At 33.0% G+C, this 21,836-nt stretch overlaps 1 protein-coding gene and 1 pseudogene across 2 annotated transcripts; both read right to left on the bottom strand.

The window, feature by feature from the left end:
* Window positions 1-157: 157 nt before the first annotated feature.
* On the bottom strand, window positions 158-8,207 carry LOC102607115 (arogenate dehydratase/prephenate dehydratase 1, chloroplastic-like). 2 transcript variants are annotated; one of them, XM_006469612.4, is made up of 12 exons: window positions 7,772-8,207; window positions 6,659-6,726; window positions 6,443-6,535; window positions 5,916-6,116; window positions 5,282-5,362; window positions 5,093-5,188; window positions 4,361-4,438; window positions 4,194-4,283; window positions 4,037-4,104; window positions 3,221-3,302; window positions 1,499-2,819; window positions 158-661 (listed from the first exon to the last, which is right to left on the bottom strand). In XM_006469612.4, the coding sequence occupies exons 1-11, from the start codon at window positions 8,010-8,012 to the stop codon at window positions 2,763-2,765; spliced, it is 1,155 nt and encodes a 384-aa protein (XP_006469675.1). In that variant the 5' UTR covers window positions 8,013-8,207; the 3' UTR covers window positions 158-661; window positions 1,499-2,762. The 2 variants fall into 2 exon arrangements, with proteins under 2 accessions (XP_006469675.1, XP_024951089.1); XM_025095321.2 differs by having other exon boundaries at window positions 6,443-6,569; window positions 7,772-7,921.
* A 3,076-nt stretch (window positions 8,208-11,283) lies between these two features.
* LOC102611259 (putative germin-like protein 2-1) lies at window positions 11,284-17,638 on the bottom strand (annotated as a pseudogene).
* Between the last annotated feature and the right edge of the window lie 4,198 nt (window positions 17,639-21,836).

Raw genomic sequence — 21,836 nt, 5'->3', positions numbered from 1 at the left:
GTCCACACGATGTCGCAGATTCACCATATGATAAACTCATTTTTGTACTTAAAAGACATTTCAAGCCGCTGCTAACTCGATTCCTGAACTGAACATGGAGAAGCAATTGCATCGTCCGGTGTACGGCCCAAAAAAAGGGGAAAATAATGGAAAAAAATTATCAGTCAATAGCAATCTGAATTTCGATCATCAATGGCAGAACCACAGAAGTACACAGTATTACAAAATCACACAAGGAAAACGGAAAGTTTAAAGGGAACACTTATTGGTATGAGCAAAAAGGAAAAATTCTTCTGCTACACCTTATTTGTTTTCCCTCGTTCTCTATATCATTGGTAATAAGAAATGAAAGCAGTACATTCTCCAATCTATGAATAAAAGAGAACACAATTGAAGTTCTTTAGGGGAACTCTTCTCTTCTCACCATGTGTGCAAGAGCATAGAGTATCTCTAATGAGCATATTGCCATGAATGCAGTGGTGAAACAGAACATCACATCACTACCAACTCTTCTGTTTTCACCAAATGGCATTGGTTAACATAGGCCATCGAGACGTTTGACAGCTCTAGAAAGAATGTCTACAGAAAAACAATATATTTGCAAATGCCTTGTGCATATCGAGGCCACGAACTTCCAAAGCTTGTACGATCTTTCCATCGCCTGTCCAGTGCACAAAATAGAAAACAAAATTAGTTACTGAATAAGCAAACAATCGGGCTTTACACGATTACAAGAAGCTAATAAATGCATGTTCAATCAAAGCAAGATTTTCAGCTCCACTGCAAGCTACAAATGCAAAATTTTTCTTCAGAATATTAACAAGACCAGTCTCACAAAATTTTGTACAAATTACTAATTCCAATTATTAAATCATAATCTGCCGGCAATTCGTCAATAACTGAAGCTCTCTGCATGCCGTTGCTGGACCCCAGCTCTAGATTTGTTTGCCATTCATTTTTTAAAACTTTATACTAAAGTTATCTTCAGAATCATTGGCTGATTATCGTGTCCAAGTCCTGAATAATCTGTTTAATTCTTGATCATTACAAGGAATTAATTAATAAATTCTACAAGGACAGCAATCAGATAGTCAACAACAGGTAGTTTATGTAATGACAACCATAGACAAAATAAATACCGGCCATCCTTTTCCTTCAAATAAAAATTCAGTCTTTTTCGGCATCTCTTTGAAACTTGTTCTAGTTTCCCAATTTTCTAAGAAATATCTACCAATGGCAGATCATTCTATTCTTCTTGTCTACAATACCCAAAAGTGCAGCCTTTTCCTAATATTTTTCTGTGAATTTTTCATGATTGGTTGAATTATACACGTAAGAGATTCGGTGGAAAACACCACCTAGGAGGAAACGATTTTTCATGACAAATCTAAAATCTTAACATGTCTTAACAATTTAGAAAATAAATATAAACTGGGAATCGAATACATACCACAAAATAATCTTTATATATTTGAAAAGAAAGATACGGAAGTATTACCTGAAAGCAATGGCAACATCACAAGCAGCATTGGCTCACGCTCTCAAGCTAACATAACATCCATTTTGATCAAAATTAAAATATTTTTCTTTGCTTCAGCTCCCTCGCTATGACGTGATGTTATGTTTTAAATAGCCATCGAGTAGGAGGAGTCTATTGAAGGTTCAATGAACCTGGTCATTTCTGTAGGGTCCGGTTTGCATTGGAACCAAGAAAATGTTTATAGACACGTTGTTTAATGAAAAGGTTCGTATGCAGACCAAACCAAAGTGGAAAAGCGACTACCGAATTGGATGGCTGAGACCGTCATGTTGGGGTAGCTTTTTTGGCCTTAGTGATTGCCCAGCTTTATGAAATATTCTGTGCAATGAGGATCCTTGGGTGCTGTTAGTCTTATTCATCCAACTTTACCAACTACCATTTTTGGCTTATTTTATGCTGGTAATTTAAGGAATGATTTAGTTTTAGCTTTTATGAGTGAATAAGTAAATATTAAATGGAAGCCTAGAGTTAAAATAAAAGACAAGAGAGAAAAAAGGAGTGTGGGCCAAATGGGAGAAATGGGATGTTTTTGTTCTGTTCATTTTGGGTAAAGAATATGCTTTTCTGTCTAGAAACGATAGTGACTCCATACTTGTTTAAATAAACAATTTTTGTTTTCTCTCTATCTCTCTCTCTCTCTTTTTTTCTTAAATTCATTCCTCCTACACAAAGAAAATATCTTATTCTTGATTCCATTACAATGTACATGACAAGTGTAAAAACAAAGATTTGTAGTTATTTAAACAAAAATTACAGATAAGAGGCATGTGGTGGGGTGACCATCCTAGAGGACCTAGACTGCATGTGTTTGAATAACACCTATGCAAAATATCTTCTAAAGAAAAAGGAGGGATGCTGCAACGTGCAGCGAAAACCCAATATTTCTGGATTCAATCACTAACCGGTGAACCAAATTCTGTAACCTAGGTTTCAGACATTATCTACATAAGCTTCACCAAACAGAACGCCAAAGCTTGAACCTACAATCCAAATCTACATACAGCTTGAGGGCCATAAATTATCTACTTTTCCTTGAAGATTTCTTTTATTGACCTAGTCATCCCCACGCTCACTTCACCAGGCCAGAATTCAAATGGCTCAAAACTTCTTGAAACTGTGGCAGCAGTGCTCCAGCAGTCCCTTCCAAAGTGAATAGACTGTTCTGCATCCAGCTGAATGGGGAAGGAACAAAAACTAGGAAAGCAGGCAAAGGAGACTCTGGCTATAGAGTTGCATCCATGGGATAGCAACCAAGGACGCGAAGAAATGTAGCAAACTCCTGCACAGAAATAAAGAAAAACTAAGTCTCTGTTGTCTTCATAGAGTGATACTTTTATATCATTAGAACCAATTATCATGAAGAAAGTCATCACTAATGGCCAAAAGTCAATTATGGCCTCATGACAACATGAACCCCTAACATGGCAGTAGTAAGGACTCAACCGAGAGCCCACAATCATAGTTTCTTCTCCACTATTAACTAAATTATGCGAATACAAAGGTCTTCAAAATGATATGTGGCTCTAGGCCAATATGGTATTGCAGTTATTACGACTCCAGAGGTAGCAAAATTTCATTTTGGCTTTTCAACTGAGGTTGTTATAGTAAGAGTGTGACAGAAGATTCGGTTTTTTTACCACTGAATAAAAGAATGCTTTAAAATTACAATTAAGAACAAACCTGCAGATGTCCTAACGCATTTTGTGCACGGGGATCGGCCATAGAAGCCTCAAAATCAATATAGAAAAGGTAGTCGAAGTACCTGAAACCATGAATGAGTGAATCTAACTGCACAATCAATCAATATCTCCTCCCACCTCAACTAGAAAATAGTCTAATATTTACAAGATTAAAAAGTCCAGCTTGAAACATACTTTTTGGAGCATACCACACGGGAAATAATGTTATTACCAGATAGAACAAATCACTGGGTTCAAATTGTAATTTGACAAACTTTTGTTCCTTTTGGAAAGAATGTGTTTTCAATATCTCATAGGAGATCATACAAAGGATTGAGTGGTGGTCTCTGACTGATTTAAGGGAGACCAGACCAGTGAAATTTTGGAATGCCCGGAGAGCAGCAAAGTTTTCCAAAAACCTCATGCTGCTATACCGTAGTCAATTATTTTAAACATCTGAATATATATAAACTCATATGATAATTGTGGGGCTTTAATTTCCTTTAGACTTGGATTATGGTCAAGAAGGTTGCAACTGCTATCAAAACTCTGACACAATTGAACAGGCATGTGGACTCATAGGAAATTAAAGAATTTCCAGTGATAACAAAATGCTGCATGCATGAAAGCAATTGTGTCCCACATTTGAAAAATTGACTCTATTAAGGTGTACAGGTTGCATAGTATCCCTGTTCCATTCTCAATGTAGTGTTAACTTTTGACCAAGATTATCCAAATAAACTTTTGTCAACATTTAAATTTTCCCCTGAATTATGGTGCTCTGTCTGATTCAAGTAAATAACAATATCATACTCACTTTGCAGTCCCAGTATTAGAGTCATCAACCACTCTCAATGGCCTCTTTCTTTGTGGACGGCTTTCAATCTGGCATGACGTGGAGATGAAAAAGAGTTATGTCCTGGGCTTTGATGCAAGTTTATGAACTAATAAAAGTGGACTCTTGCAGCAAATACCTTTGTTAAATTTATTTCCCTCAATGCAAACACAGCCAAGGCTTTAAATAATACACCAGGACCTTCATCTAAAGTAAACACGATACTTGTCTGGAAGCAAGGAGATATCCAGTTTAGCTAAGTTTAAGCAAATGTAAGAGATTGACATTGGTAAAGTAACATCCTACCTTAAAAAGCTTATCAGTCCTTGGGATTATAGGATCCCTTGCAAGTACCAGAAAACGAGTTATAATATCAGGTTCATCCTGCGTAAGAATAAAGCAGCACATTTAAGAAAAGAAAGAATCATTTCCTATGAGGATATATAAATATATATATATATATATATATACAGAATGCATAACATGACTGGAAAAAAAAAAATCCCCTCACAACCCATTTGAGACTAATAAATCTTTATTACAAGTCAATACATATGTACGAACTGAATCAGATCCCAATTACACTGCCAGGCACGATGACACAATGAACATATAATATTGTTGACCACTTCTAACTACATCCCTTCTTTTTGTTGGATGGGGTGTTGAAGTGCACTGTACTTGTGCGATTTCAGTTGTCAACAAAAATGATCACTAGGTTTGGTGGTTGATAACATTTTTCCCGTTTGATTAGTATATTGGGGACCTAGACTATGGTGCAGAGATGTTTGAAGGCAGTTGAACCAGAGCACCAATATTTGTGAATTTGTCCAAGTCCCTTGGAAATACGAAAATGTACTAAGAAAAGGATAAGGCAATGGGATACACTACATAGAGGTAGTTCAACTGCACGAACAATTAATGTACAGAACTATAGGTACAGCTGCACAAGCTGCATTCATAATTGTGAAGTCAATTGCAGGGTGAGAGAATATGCAAATTTGTCAGATCTAAAGAATGGAAAAGCGAAAAATTTACCTGGATTCTATCTGCAAGTATGTTGAGCCCATATATCTCTGCAGCTCGGGCACTTGCAACAGCACCAGCATCCCTCAGGCCATTTGAGGCTACATACTAAATTAAAATTCAGTGAATAAGATAAAAGAACATTTCCTTATATGATAAGGAAAGGCTGAAAGCAGTACTGAAGAGATTTCTATAAATCACCTGAGCAGCACTAGCTGTATCATCAACGTTTTCTCTGGCAACGCCTAGCTGAGTCAGGACAATATCACTTGAGGCAAGTGCCTACAAACAAAATCTAATTATTTAAAACTTCTACCACAAGAAGAATCTGCATTTAACAGATTCTGCAACATACAGAAACATGTGACAGAAATAAAATTCCAACACAATTATAAAAGCTAGATAGAGGTGAACGGGCTACAACTACCACAGGCACTCAGTGCATAAATAATCTCACCTATACTTACTAAACATTATTCTCTGGCCAAATCATACCTATAATCCACAAACCTGCTCTGCTTTTAAGAAAAACTTAAGCCAAACATGAAGCTCAAGCATTGAATAAAGGAACAAATATTGTGGGTTTCGTTATAATTTAATAGAAATTATACATAATTCACTGCCCTAGAGGAAATAAATAAGTCACCAAACGAATTAACATTCCTCTAGAACAAACACTAGAATCATCCATAATCCATTCAATCTCATGATCTTCAAGTATAAATATTTAAATTAATCGTGGTGATTAACTAATCAACCAGTAGAGTCAAAAAAGTCTTGGCATGCCACTATGCCAGAGGACACTGAAAATAGAAGAAAAAAGTATAAGCCTAACCTGTGGGTGGCTTAAAACACGTTTTAACTGATCTGCTTTAATGCCTGGCAGCGCTAGAAGGCAGAAGTTAGCAGCTAACTGCACCTCACCCACAATGTGAAGTCTATGACGAAGAAGCAAGTCATAGTTGCGATGAATACTTCCAGATGAAGAATTCTCAATGGGAAGAACCGCTTTGTCAGCAAGCCACAATTCAACAGCCTGGCAAAAGAACAAGTATTAAAGAAGCATGGGTTGTTATCTCATCAAACCAAAATAGACAGTAATTGGATACCTAACAAAGAGGCATACCTTTTTTTTTTTTTCTGTTTTATGAGGCTAGAAGAAAATACCATTTTGATTGCCTAAAAACTTGCAGTAATAAAATCTGTTTTGTCATGAATTGAGTTATTACCAAATAATTGGAAGCTCAAAAAAATATGGAGTCCTTGAGTTATGGTAATGTCAAAAGAAAGAATGAAGAATCGTTGCACTCAAGCATGCAGCAAAATATCAGCCAAAAAGATCACTTAAATATTGCACTAAACCTTAAAAGTGTCTTCAAACTCATCACAGGGTACAGTTTCACATTTTGGGTAGGCTTTGAGTGCAGCATCCTCACTGAATGAGCCAGGTAACCCCTGCATCATCAATTTAAATGACAGAATGCATCTTCTACTTGGAAATGAGAGCAAAATGTATCAGTGTGACAACAAAAAGGTGACCATTTTCTAACTTCAAGCATTTCCTTTCAATCATCTCACCTTAAATGAAATTCGCACCTTCGTACCATCATTGGGAGTCACAGTAAAATCAGCTACAGTTAAAGGTTCTGCAGTTGGTAGAAAAATTGAAAGCAGAAAGACAACCAACTTAGAAACAATGTGAATCAGATATTTGACAAAGACGATATAATTTTTCGGAGGCTAGGAATGAGGAATACATTGAAAAAAGTTTGCTTCTCTTTGGTAATTACAGCTTAAGCATTTCCTCAACTTTCCTTTCATTTACTCATTGCTTGCCATATCATATGTATAGAATCGACGTGTGCATTTTAAAAGGTAAGTCAAAGATGGCATGATTCCTAAGAAAAATAGTTAGGTAACTTCCAGAATGAAGAATGGTACGCAAGCAGATAAGCCCTACCCCATTATTCCTTTACTTTACATGAGTGAAGCTATGTGATCCTTGTGATTCTGATTCTCTGAAGTTAGTAATTTATGGCCTCATCAAAGTCCATGATACTAAGCTTATGACAAATTGCAAAAAAATTTTATTCTTTTAAAAATTTTTGGTCCCTGAATTCAAGATTGTTCACATTGCCAGTTGTCCAGTAAACATGTTAGAACTTTATGAGAAATTAATCTCATGGTAGCAAAGAATAAAACAGTCCCCAGAGAACTTTTATATGAGAGTTGGCAAGCAACCCCTTAACTTATATGCTCAAGTTGGCAGGTAACATACGTGTAAGAAGTCGTAATGCAGTTTATAGTTTATTAATCTTGTCTATACCTCTCCTAAATTTTCTTTGAAATATTGAGCTTAAATTTCCAAATCCACAATACTAAATCCCATATTCAAATCCTCTTTTTCCCCTAAAGAGGCAATGATGTGAAACCATAGTAAATGTTCGGCTTCAGCCGTATTTTAAAAGCAGGAAAGCTGAAGTGTTTAGCAGAAACTGCTTACCATCCTTTCAAAAAATATATATGAAAATATGGAAAACAAGCATTAACAGTCTAACACAACGGCTAGATTAATAAACGCCAAAACAACTCTATCCCAAAGAGTCCTAAAAGACGTAACTAAATAGGAACTTTACAGGAATTGATTTATAAAAGAAAAGAAGCAAGGCCACTGATAAAAGCTAAACTCACTTGGAAGCGAGATCAAATCCTTGCACAATTTCCCGGGAACATCGTTTACATTTGACGATTTTCCTGTGTTCTGATTGTCAGCAGACTTGATCACACTGTCACCCGACAGACCCGAAAACCCGCCACGACACACACATTTACGCGGCGTCCTGTTCGAATTCCGGACCCCGTTAAAAACTAACCCAGATGCCCTAGACCCGGAATCTCCCCAGCCCAAGACAGCCACACACTCCAAAGCCATTACAGTCAAAATGCGTTGAGATGTGAAAGTTGTGTTCGGAATTGGAGAATTTGTTGGGAAGTTTTGACAAGCACATGAAAGACGGTTTGGTGTGAAATGGGACGTTTAGTTGGTAAGCTCTGTGTTGTTACAGTCTTACTCACGGAGACGTTTTTATTTCACTTGTATTAAACTCCTACCTTCTTACCAAAATGAGGATCAAATTTGACAACTATTCTTTAGTTCTAACTTCTACGGCGCATTTACTTCCGGTCGGACCGTTGAAGATCGGAATTCGAAATAAAAACGATTAATAGTTTTTATTTATTAAAATAGAAGTGTGTATAAAAATAAAATAGATAAAAATTAATATATTTTTGAGATTAAAAGATGACAACTTATTTTTATGGAATTGGGAATAGGTTTCTATTACTTAAACTTCTCAATTTATCCTCATCTAAATTTTATAATTCTACTTTTGTCTTTAGCTAAAATATTATTATATTATTTTTATTTTTGTAAAAATAATAATGATAATTTTAACAATAATAATATTATATTAATTAGTGACGATGGTGGTGGTGGTGATGGTGATAAAAATAATAATGTTCAAATCTCCGGTACATACTATGGGATAAAATTTCTCTTTATTTGAAAAGTAAAAGAGTAATGATAGATATTTTAAATTTTTTATTTTAATGATGTGTTATTCATTAAATGATTTTTTTTTACAAAATTTAAGTAAATTAATTGTATTATCTCATCTTCTAATTAATAAATGTCACATTATTTATAATAATTTTTTAAGATAAAAATTTTAGAATGTGTAGCCCTACTCAAAGTAAAATTTATTTTCTTTGCAGAACAACTTTTCGCTCTAAATATTTATCCAAAATAAAATGACAAATGTGGCCTCAATACCATTTGTGGTTATGGAGTAGATGGTCAAAAATTCATAATGGAAAAACTCACTCACGTCTGTAAAGTTTGTTTAAATAATTATATAGACTCCTTTATTTTATAAATGATCGCACATATTTTTTTTTACTATTATATCTTTTAATTAAATAATCCAAAAATTGACTTTAAATTAACTTCTATAATAAATAAAAATTTAATATTAAAATAATGTAATATAACTAACATAAATTTTATAAATGATGTTTAAATGTTAAACAAAGTTATTTAATATTATTAATATGTCAGGTATGTTTTAATATTAATAAATTGTGTTTCATAGATTAGTCATATAAATAATTGTATTTAACATTTAAAATAACTCACAAAATCTATATAATATTTTTATATTATGTCCATATTAAAATAAACTTTAAAATTAAATGTTTTGACTGCTGAATTAAAGAATTAATAAATTTGTCAGGAGACTCAGGGGCTGTTTTTGTTTTTGACTTAATGACTTAATTGACTTAATTACAATCAATTAAGTCAGTAAGTCCGTTTGTTTTTTTAATTTAATGAAAATTTTCAATCACTAAGTTATTAAGCTAGTTTATTTTTTACTTAATCTAAAAAGCTTGAATGACATCATTAGAAGATATTTTCTAAAATATCCCGATCTAATTAATTAATTCTCATCCATACCTAAATAAGTTTAATAATTAACATTATTATTCATCTCTATAACTTGTGATAATATAGTGGTAGGCTATTATTATTATTATTATTATTATTATTATATTTTCTTTAAATTAGAATTATTTATCTCTATAATTGTTAATGAATATTTTTCATACAAAACGTCTTAAACAACAATAAAATTAATTATAAAATACTTATTTAGAATATTAAAGTGTTGCATTCAATTATGTATGATTATGTAAGGCTGTTCGAATCCAATCCGATCCGCTCAATCCATCTGATCTGTAGAAATCCGATCCGTGGATTGGTGGATTAGATTAGATTGAAAATTTAAAAATTTGCAGTCGGTGGATTAGATATGGATTACTTATGTAAATCTATATTTGTGAATCTGTAAATGTGTAAAAAAAAAATATATTTATTTAATTAAAAAACAAAGCTTGGAAATGTGGCAATAATACTTACTAATAAATGAATAAATAAATTAACTAAATATAGTTACATTAACACCATATTATATCATATTCAATAATAATATGATATAATTTAAATTGATTCAGATTTATTTAGAATTCAAAAAAAAAATCTACTTTCCTGATAATAGGCTTAATATTAAAAATAATTTGTAATCAGGGTGATTTTATCAAATTTTCTAGTATAGGTGGCTTTTTACCAATTCCACAACAGTTAATGGTTAATGATTAATGAATGTGAAGAATGAGAAAGAATTCATAGCCAATCATACGTGCACGGGTCTTCTGTGAGGCTGGGTGGGTATACGTAATTGCTATAACAACCTTCGTGGTGGAATTTTATTGACGAGCACATTATGCAGCAGCAAGAAACGTATTGGTAGTACGTTCAAGTCATTTTCTAGGAAGTAGTTGGGAATTCCAGTACAGTGTAAAACGAATAAATTATCATTTTCATCATTAATCTAATAATAATAATAATAATAATAATAGATCTTTAGATGCATATTCCGTAAGAAAAGCAAATTGTTATTATTCTGTTAAAACAGATTACTTTCGAGAGCACCCATCGGTTTGTTGTGCTAATCAATACTAATAAATTTTAATAAATTTTTAATTGTGTTTAGAAAAAGTACAATACGCTAAGGTGGTATTTTTTATTTTTTAAAAAATTAAATATATTTAAATTTAGTTGAATTTTGTATAGCTCTGAATACATATATCTAAATGGAGTAATGATACAGCCACAAACTCTTGTACAAATTTATTTTGTACAAACTGATGCGGCATGATAAGATTGGTTGAATTAAACATCACTTAGCCCACATGATTTGTTTTTATTAATTTATATTTTCATTCAACCAATGAATTAATGCTATAAGTGTTAAATTTTTAATTGTGTTTAGAAAAAGTACAATACGCTAAGGTGGTATTTTTTATTTTTTAAAAAACTAAATATATTTAAATTTAGTTGAATTTTGTATAGCTCTGAATACATATATCTAAATGACACACACACACATATATTTAATATCTAAATATAAGTGTTAAATTATTTATTTTTTAAAAATGAAAACATATGAAATATGATTTTTTAATCTCATAAATATTAACAATACTTATATTTATTGGTTAGACATTTAACAAGTTATAAATAAATATCACTCAGACAAAAACACGCAGTGATGAATTCAAACACAAACAAGCCAACAATACTTAAGTAACACCAAAGAACGACTCCGATATTAATATCTCTTCCATTTTCTTTAAAACTTGCTTTGGATTTGATCCACAAATTTCTTGTCAACTTGGAATACCTTGGAGAGAACTTCGCTAGTAATCAGTGTATTTGATCCAAAAACAGCACTAGCAATGGTGATGACCTCAGGATTTTTGGCTGCTTAATGCAGCAATGGCCACGGCATGTCCATAACCCTTGCGTTGGAAGTGAACGAGTGACGAGTCCCACAAGAAATACAGACACATCACCCTTTGAAGTTTTATTGATGAGGCGATTCTCAGGAATATTTGAGGTGACAAATCTAACTTTATGTAAGCCTTTCAAGAACTGTCAGGATTTCGCTGGCTCTGGGGTCAGTATGCGGAGGATTGATGCTCCATGGTGCGTAGTAAATGCCGGCCACGGAGATGCCAGGAGTGTTGAGCCCTGGAGACAGTGCTACATTCACAGCTGGTGACACTTGAGCCTACAGCGTTTGATGTGCTGCCAGCAATGTGAGGCACTGAAGTTGAAGTCACTTGCTAGAACCATGCTAGTTTTTGCGGGTTAAGCCATTCACTTTTGCTGCCACTAAACATTTACAAATATGAGAAAAGTATAATCCATTTATGGCTAAGCAAATATGTGCTTTGATGCTGCAATTAATCAATAATCAATACCTCAGCTATTCGCGTGCAAAAATTCTGAAGGGGTTTGGGCTCGAATGCTAAGGCAACGTGACTGTAAGTGACAGCCAAAATCCTTAACAGGAAGCACATTAGTTACAAATGAACCCTCAATTGCATTCTTATTAACTTGCCTTCACATGGGACAGGATTCCAATAGAAATATTTTCTATACTGCTTAGTATGCACTTCTTGTGAGAAACTATTTCCATATAGCATATGTATAACGCAAATTATATAAAGACTGTTAAATTTTTGTAGAAAATGCCATTAAAGTGCAATTTCAATTTGCAAAAATGCAGATTCTCAATCAGTTTCTGGAGATATATTACGGTATCAGGTGGTAAAGCTTACATGAAGGTGGAGGTTGTTGAAAGAGCAAAAGATCATTCTTGGCTGCTAGCTCTATGTATCATGTGCAGGGTTGGGTGTTATATCTAGAATAAATGTTCGTTTAATCCTTATATTTTGGTCAAATACTCATTTAGTTGCTATATTTTAAAAAATATCTTAAATCATCCTTGTTTTTAATATATTACACTCTCATCCTTACTTTTGCTTTATTTTTACAATAATACTCTTGCAACAATCTTTACAATATTTTTTATTTACCAACTTTACCAAGTTAATATCAAATTAACTCTAAAATTAAAAAAATTTATGTTAATTTTCATTTACTTTTAAGGCTATTTTGATGTCTAATTTTTTTTAATTAATGTCCCAAGATTATGATAAGGATATTTTTGTAAAAATTAACAAAAAGAGCAGAATAATAACATATTTAACAAAAATAGTGTCTTAAAATATTTTTCAAAATATAATGACTAAAAAAGGCACTCGATCCAAAATACAGAGAATAAACTAATATTTATTTAGATTCTCTATTTTCTCTCTAACCAATATGCCTTTAATGACTTGGACTTCTGTGTGCTATGTATATTGATTTAAATGTCTGTAATGAACTTTTATGTAATGTTAACTTTTCTGATGGAGTGAAAGTTGTGTTTTGTTCTAATTTTTTTTTTTTAAAAAAAGTGACTTGTTGGGATATAGTTTTAATTTGGTCCATTTCCGAAGTAAATCAAGTAGGAATAATTTCATAGATATAATTTGACGTAAACTGTAAGAATATTTCTCACTTAGGTATTGCTTTTTTTCCCCCATTGTCCCTTGTTGCTGCAATATGGATTGAGCATTATTAAAAAATACAAAAAAAATATATCAATAAATCCACAAAATTAGTAGACACCCTTCCATCTGTAGCTGTCATTCATATTATAGATTATTTTTTTTTTCTTTTCTGCAGCCTACTCTTCTTGTTCTTATTCACAAATCACAAGTCCATCTGTATCTCTATAAGTGGACAGCAAGCAGCCGTCAAACATAATGCACAATTGCAATCCAAGAACTTTTTTAAGTGAGACTATTGCTATCTAGTTTGTATATGCTGGCTTCTAATGCATGCAAAAGCCACACCTTGCTTAATTTAATAAAATGGGTAAGCTGCCTGCTCAGGGGTGGTTTTAGGTATAGGCGAACAAGGCAATCGCCTAAGGCCTTATATTATGTGAAGGCTTCATTTTTTGATTTTTTTAATAATTTTTTTTTAAATGACGTATTTTAAGAAATCAAAAAACTTATTAACATCTCTCTAATTTATTAATTATCCGACAATTAAGAATTATTTTTTATGAAAAATCTATATTTTATAACATTAATGTTAGAGCATCTCCAAAAGTCACTATAAATTTTACTAAATAAATTAATATTATTTTAATCAAATAATTATTTTTTTAAAGGAAAAGTCAATAGAAATTAAAGTACTTCTCTCTCTTTCTTCAATAAAAAGTAATAAAATACAAATTGAAAAGGGAGAAATTAACTCTCTAAATTTAAAGAGAGAGAATCAATTCTTATTTGAAGAATTTTAATTGGAGTCTCTTTTGGGGATCAGACTACGGTGCAACTGTGGCACCGTGCCACAGTTGCATCTAGCCGTTAGATGTATTTGGATTGGTGAGATCCACTGAAATCTAACGGCTGGATGCAACTGTGGCACGGTACCACAGTTGCACCTAAGGTTTGCCCCTCTTTTGGAGCTTTAAATATTAATGTGGCTCTTCAAATAAGTAATAAAATCTTATTTGAAGAGCCTTTTGGTGATTCTCTTAAAAAGATATAACTAATAATATTATTTAACCATTAATTCATTCATTATTAGTCTTTCAAAAAAAAATTAAATTATTTATCTTTTCAATTTCCTCCAAAAAAATTAATTATTTAATATTAGAATCTTTGACTTTTAGTATTTCTTTTACTTTGTATTAAAAACTTTGTAATATCAAAAATCAGTAAATGAAAAAATTTCTTACTCTCTTCTCTACAAAGAAAATTATTATATTCATTGGTTCATTTAAAAATAATCAGTTTATAGAAATACAAAGTCCATTTCTATTATCTGATCATTAATTCATCATCTCAACTTTTTATGTTTTATCATTTTAATTATCCGATTTGAAAATAATATTATTCTTATTTATTTGTTTGTTTATTTTGTAATAGTTTTAGTGGAATAAAAAAGATATATTCTTAACTTTTTTTAGGTTTTATTTTTAAAATTTAAGAATTAAAAATGGAATAAATTTTGAACATTTTTTTTCAATTTCTTTTAGTATTAAAATTGCAAAATAAATAAAGGTCTCATAAAAAAATTTCGCTCAAGGCCCAAACACTCTAAAGCCGGCCATGTGCCTGCTTCATGTACATGATACCTACCTGCTTCACTGCCACCTCTTGTTTACCGTCTCCTGTTTGCTTATGGGTGCAATACATAAAGTTGAAACGAATTGGCAGCAGCTTTCAATGTAACTTTTTTTTTTTTTTTTTGGGCGAAGCAGAGAGCAAATAATAGAAAAAAACCCGAGGGAAAGAAAGAAGAAAAGAGAAGAAGATAGTAAAGAAAATTTCGTACTGACCGCGTATTTACAGGGGGCACTGCTTCTTGGGCATCAATGTCACCAATTTCTTCACAATTTATTAAATATATATATATATATAGTGAACCAGGGGACAACATATTTATGAAATATGAATAGTTATGTTATATTTTTTGTTATACATATCAATTTTTTTAATCAATTATAGAGGATTATTTTTTAAATCCTGTGTTTTAGGAAAAATTTAAGTACTCAGAAATTTAGAGGCACCCAATGAATATACCAGTGAATTAAGATCTTTTTGTGATTATTATTATTATTACTATTATATATTATGTGAAGCATTTATGTTTGATAGATAGTAGAATGTTATGATTATATGTATGGATGTAATGGATGTTATATGATTCACTGAGTTATAAGATGTGATTGCTTGTCATTAGATGTGTATTCTTCTTGTTGGGTGTTCTCCACATGTGTACTAATAGTTACATTGTTCTAATGCGATGATGTTAGTCCAACCAGTTATGACATATTTTTCTCCCGCTCTCCTCGCGCAATGATGATCCTTACGAGCATGACAGTTATTTTTCATGGGTAGTAGTTGGTGTAGTTTTGTCATGCATGTTATGTATGATTTCGTGTTTGCTTATGGATTTTGTGTGTGGTCATGTCATATAGATGATTATATATAAGCACTACATTATTTTTTGTATATAAATTATATCTACACATTGAGCTACAAGCTCATTATTTTTCTGTTTACCTCGTTTCCTATTAATTTCTACAAAATTCTGTGCAGCTCAATTTATGATAAGTTGAAGTTGGGCTATGATACATATTGCTGCATGTTTTTTATTTTGAGCACGTTTATACAGTAGAACCACTATAAATCAATACTCGATAAATTGATAATCTTTATTATATAACAAGTTTTCACAGTCCCTACTTCAGCCGGTGGACTAAATTAACAATTTTGATAAAATAATAAAGTAATTTTTTTTTGAAAATCTTGTATAACTTTGTGGGTCCCATTCAAATAATAAATTAATAGCTTGCTGAAATTACAAATTTCTTTGACTATGATATTTTAATTATATAAAATATGAGTCTATTGTTACTTTTTTTCTTAAATTTAAATTTACTTAGATCTCATCTTTTATTTTTCTTCTTGCATCTAGAAGTTATGGGCTTGGCTTCTCTAATTGAAATAAAAAATTATGAAGTGTCGTTGATGTATGTTAATTGAATTATAAATAACTCTGTAAATTAATTAATTTATTAATTTATTGATTATTTAATTTCTCTTTTAATTAATAGATTTCATAACCCCCTATTAATTTATAGAGGTTCTACTGTATTTGAAATGTATATATGCATAGTGAGATTTTAAGGATGAACATTTCGAGTTTATTTTAAGATGAGGCATAAAGTCTTTTTACATGTTTATAGTAGAGCCTGGGCTAGGTTTATATACTCATGGATTAAATTATTATATGAGCTCTAGATACAAGCACAAGACAGATAATATAATGATTTTTGCATTATTCGTTTAGGATTCGACATAGAGGTTGGGGTGAGTTGCGTCGTGTCATATTTGTGCTATTCATTCATAAAAAAAACAAAACAATAATAATATTATTATTAGTAGTAGTATTAATTAAAAGCATGTTCATTTAACACAACAAAAGGGGGCAAAATACGAATGGGAAAAACTTAATTAATGTGATAAACTTGTAATATTCATGGTTTCAAAAGGCAATGTTGGTTGGGAAATTAAGTATACGAGAATTACTATAATGTTTTGATATGTGGTGGAATCCTCGAAATGGTTGCGATTAAAGAGATTCATGGCAAGTAATTAAATTGAATTATGTTCCATTAGTGGGGTCCGTCCACCGTGGCCAATTTTGACATGCCCGTTTCAAACCAAGAGTCTGGGCTAAGAGTCTCCGGCGAAGGCTCGAGTCGTGAGGCTGGCTTCAAAGAGCCACAACGATGTCCCACAACGGTGTCCCACTCCCGCAGTGGAAGGATAACAGGCTAGATTCTCCTAAGCCCAATATATCCCATTGGGTTTAACCCAATTGAACCGTCACTTTTTTTTTTGGGTACAAAGGAGCTCTTAAACAGAGCTAAGGAAGCACTAACCGGGGGTATGCAGTCTCATATATATCATGAAGCAAAAGAGAAGTGACACTAGTCAGAGGACTAATGAAATTGTGAAAGCCAATGAAGACGTCAGAGGAGTAGTTCAGAAGGTAGTCCGCTATAAAATTCGCCTCCCTATATATATATATGGTTAATAGTAATGCGCCAACTCCTGTGCATAAGTTCCTTAATCGACCTTACTATTGGAGAATACTCGTTAGTCACCTCTACGGAATTATACAACATCTGCACAACACTCAACTTCCACGAGCAACCAACGAACTCCATAGTTCCAAGACATGACTAAACCTTGATATAAACCCCATAATTCCACATCAGTGATCGAGCAAAAATCGATGTTCATCGCAAATCCACCAACCCATTTTCCACTGTAATCCCGAAGAAGCCCACCAACAGTGGAGATCCTATTGCTTTTGCAAGCACCATCAGAATTAAGTTTACACCAAGGCCATGCAGGGTTCTGCCAACTGACCCATTTCTCCAGCTTGCTGCCTTTCTTAGTCAATCCAGACTTGTTCATGCAAAGGATCTCCTCTGCTCGCGTAACAACATCCTGTATCATGCTATTGGTGTCCACCCATAACTGATTGAATTGATATTGATTTCGCCAAAACCATAGTCTCTATATCGCGACCCCGAACACGCAAGACCACTCCAAACCTTTCTCCATACACTGGTTACTTTTTAAGTTTAGAGTTAACCAATCTTTAAGACTTAATGAATAGAATTGATGACAAAGCTCACTTGGGAGGAACTGATTCCGCAATCTTCTAGCCATAAAACAGTCACGAAGGACATGTAATGTAGTCTCCATGGCCACCTCACACCAATCATATTTCCTATCAATGTAAATGTACCTCCTCCCAATTTCAGATTTTGTCTTCAGGCTGTCACGCAAAGCAAGCCAAATAAAAGTTTGAATGTGAGGACGTCCCTTCCATTTCAAAGCAAGGCTCTAATATGTATCCTCAACATCATTATTTTTTGTGCTAATGGCAACATAAGCCGAGCTAACAGAAAAAATCCTCCCTTTTCGACTTGGCCTAAAAAAATCCCCACCCCCCCATTGGCGGATGAGTAGTCGCTATTATGAAAATAATAGAAATAGGGAGGAGGTGATCAAAAGATTCCCAATGCCAATTACCATTAGGATCTACAAAATTATCAACTGAATTCAGTAAAATTTCATCGGGCATAGGGCCCACAACATATCAGACCAAGGACTTATTTTTTGTAACCCAACAATTCCTCCAAAATTGTACCCTTCTGCCATTACCAATATTCCACCGAATTCCCTTAATTGTATTAGACCAAACACTTCTAATCGACTTTCACATATGCGATCCATTTCGAGTTTGTAGCACACGGGGGAGGGCTGAGTCAACTAGCCCATACTTTGTATAAAGAACTTTAGCCTAAAGACTTGTTGGTGAAGAAATCAGCCCCACTCCAATTTCATAATTAAAGCTCCGTTAATCATCTCAAGGTTTTTACTTTTTAAGACCTAAGCCCACTGCAACTTTTAGGCTGATAGACCTTATTCCAACTGATAAGGCTATTCTTTCTTTGATCACTCGACCCACTCCAAATAAATCTCTTACATATTTGATCAATCTTATTTTTTATCCCAGTTGGAAGGTTCGACGTCTACATCGCATATACAGGAATTGCCTGTATAACAGATTGAGTAAGAGCGATTCTTCCGGCATGGGATAAGTGTGAAGCATTCCAACCTGAGAGGTGCATTTATACTTTTTCAATAATTTCATGATAGGTCTTCTTGGTAACTCGTGAATGAAGCAATGGCATACCAAGATTCTTCCTAAGATCCTTTGTCATTGTAAAGCCAAGGGAATTGCCAATGCAGGAGGCCTCACCATTACGGACATTCTTCGAGAAAAAGATTTGAGTTTTAGTTTTGTTAACCTTTGCACCTGAACTATTGCAAAAATCCTCAAGAATCCAATGAATAATCCTTGCTTGATCACAAGAAGCTTCAACCAGCAGTAAGAGATCATCTGCAAAAAATAAATGTGAGAAGGGGGTTCCATGCCATGAAAGATGCACCGACTTCTAGGCACCATTATTCACTGCTTTAGAAATGTCATGGCTAAGCCTTTCAATACAAAACACAAAAATATTAGGGGATATAAGATCCCTCTATTTAATGCCCTTTGAAGGTACAAAATCCTCTGTAAGCTCTCTATTCCAAAGCACATTCATCCTCGTAATGGTGATACATTCCATAATAACATGAATGATATCAGTTGGGATTCCCCTCTCCAGCGAAGTATTATAAATAAAGCTCCAGCTCACCCTGTCATAAGTTTTTTCAAGATCCACTTTGATGGCCATATAATCTCTCCTACTAGTTTAACTCATTAAATGGATAACTTCCTGAGCGACAACAATCTTCTCAATAATATGTCATCTAGGAGTGAAACTCATTTGATGCGGCCCAATGATATGATGAAGAATATTTTAAAGTCTATTAGCAACCAGCTTAATCACAGTTTTATAAACTACAGTACAAAAGGCTTATAGGACGGTATATCGTCAAATTGAGGGGTTATCAGTCTTCAGAATAAGGACTAATAGGGTCCAATTAACCTTCTCAGGGATGTGCTTATTGGCAAAAATATTCTTAATAAGGCAACAAACAAAAGGCCCAGTGACAGACCACTAAGACTGATTGATGTGCTTATAATTTTCATATTATTTTTATATTTCCTAACTTAATTTTATCTTAAATTATATTTTATTATGTTAATTTTATTTTAATTTTTATATTTTATTATTTAGGTATAATATGGAATTAAAGAGGAATTAAATCGGAATATTCAGGAAAAAATCTACTTAAAGGAATAAAAAAGAGAAAGGAATAAAGAGATTTAATTGAAACAATTCAAGAAAGATTTAATTAAATTAAGCATCATGCATGTAACCACATGGGGGAAGCATTGGAGGTTTAGTTGACAAATATGGCAAATCACGTAAAGAATAAACGGAAGAGAAGAAAAGGTCAATTGCCTTTCAATTTCAAGTCATTCACGTGGAGAGCATTTTGACAATTTAAATGGCAAGCTCAGCATATATTAAAGGAAGCAAATATTTTGTCATGATTTTAAATAGCAAGCACGTGATGGGCTTTGGCGTCAACAATTCTGATTGGCTTAGGAATTAAAGAGGCAACTAGTTATTATTATATAAAGGCCACAATTGAAGCATTATGTAAGACCACAAGCCGAAGAAAAAAGAAAGGAAGCAGCAGCCGCAATAATTATAAAACAAAAAACCGAGAGCAGCACGAGCAATTTGGAGGAGGAAGAAGATGCTGAGATTAATTTTTGAGTTTTTCTTTCACTCTTCTCTATTATCTTATTTAAATGTTTCATAAAATATTTATGGATTCTCTTTATGCTCCCATAAACTAATTTATTTTACTAGGACTACGATGTAGTCTAACTATGAAGATTTAATTCCACAAATCTATGTTATTTTTAATTTATTATTTCATAATTGAGTGTTCATTATTGTGCTTAATGCTTTTAAATATCTAACCAATATTTGAATGATTTGAGGATACATAATGAGACCGAGATGAGATTTATATATTTTTACTATGTGGAATGGATGCCATGAATTGAACGAAAGATAGAGATGTGCCAACATAATTCGTACAATTTTATCTAAGAATTTCCATAGAGTTTAATGAATTTTTGCATATTTAAATTCACATAGAGATATAGTGGGTTAATATGTGAAGATATTTTTGATATTACTCGAGAGAGGATATTGAATAGATTAGGGAAATTCACTGTCAACATGGGTAATAACTTTAATAGCGTAGATGGAGGATTAAATTGGATTGGTTATGTTGAAATCAGAAGTCCTAGTTTCTTAATCTCTTGTTGATTTCTATTACTGACTGCATCTTATCTTTATTTAATTTTTAGTTATTTTATTTTATTTTATTTTTAACCTAAATTCACTTATTCGGTTATTCAAATAAATTAGGGTTATAATAATTTCAGTAGCTAATAGGATATACAATCTCTGTGGGACGATACTCTACTTTTCATTATATTACTTGTGCCAACTAGTACACTTGCTAATTTACAGACCACTGATAAAACATGGCATGTAGTCCATCCACTCCAGGGTCTTTCAAAGGTTTCATATTGAAACTAGTCAATCTAATCTCATCATCATCCATAGGTTCCCAGAGCATATGGAGCATTTCCGCATTCACATGAGGGAAGCAACCTGTAAGGGAATATGGTTGAAATTCGGCCATATCCGAAGTGTATAGCGTAGAGAAAAATTTAACTGCGAGTTTCTTAATAACTTCATTGTTATACATCCATTGGCCTAACTCATCTCGAATAGCTTAAATTTGATTTTTTTTCCTTCTGGTAATGGTTTTCTGGTGGGAAAGTTGTATTATGGTCCTCATGCATCAACCACTCTTTTCGAGACTTCTGATACCAAAGTAATTCTTCTTAATACATAACTTCTCAAGCTCTCTTTGAAGTTTCCATTCCAAACGAACAAGACTATTGGAATCATAAATCTCTAAGGCTTTTTGAATCCCCTCAAGCTGAGCAAGCAACTGCCTTTTTCTGTGTAAAATATTAGCAAAACATTCTTTGTTCCATTGGGCTACTTTAGTGGTAAAATTTTGAATAGCCTCCATATATAGAGCAGTGGAATTCTAATAGGAAGCAAAATAATTATCAAAATCCTTGTTCGTAAGCCAA

Source organism: Citrus sinensis, chromosome 2, assembly GCF_022201045.2.
Source record: "Citrus sinensis cultivar Valencia sweet orange chromosome 2, DVS_A1.0, whole genome shotgun sequence".
NCBI classification, from domain to species: Eukaryota; Viridiplantae; Streptophyta; class Magnoliopsida; order Sapindales; family Rutaceae; genus Citrus; species Citrus sinensis.
The sequence above is the reverse complement of the archived record's forward strand: the minus strand, read 5'-3'. Positions and strand labels throughout refer to the sequence as shown.

Coding starts and splice junctions, on each gene's coding strand:
- LOC102607115 (XM_006469612.4), bottom strand. CDS start 8,012: ATGGCTTTGGAGTGTGTGGCTGTCTTGGGCTGGGGAGATTCCGGGTCT. Junction 6,727..7,771: donor GGATTTGATCTCGCTTCCAA/GTGAGTTTAGCT, acceptor TACCAACTGCAG/AACCTTTAACTGTAGCTGAT. Junction 4,284..4,360: donor GGACTGATAAGCTTTTTAAG/GTAGGATGTTAC, acceptor CCTTGCTTCCAG/ACAAGTATCGTGTTTACTTT.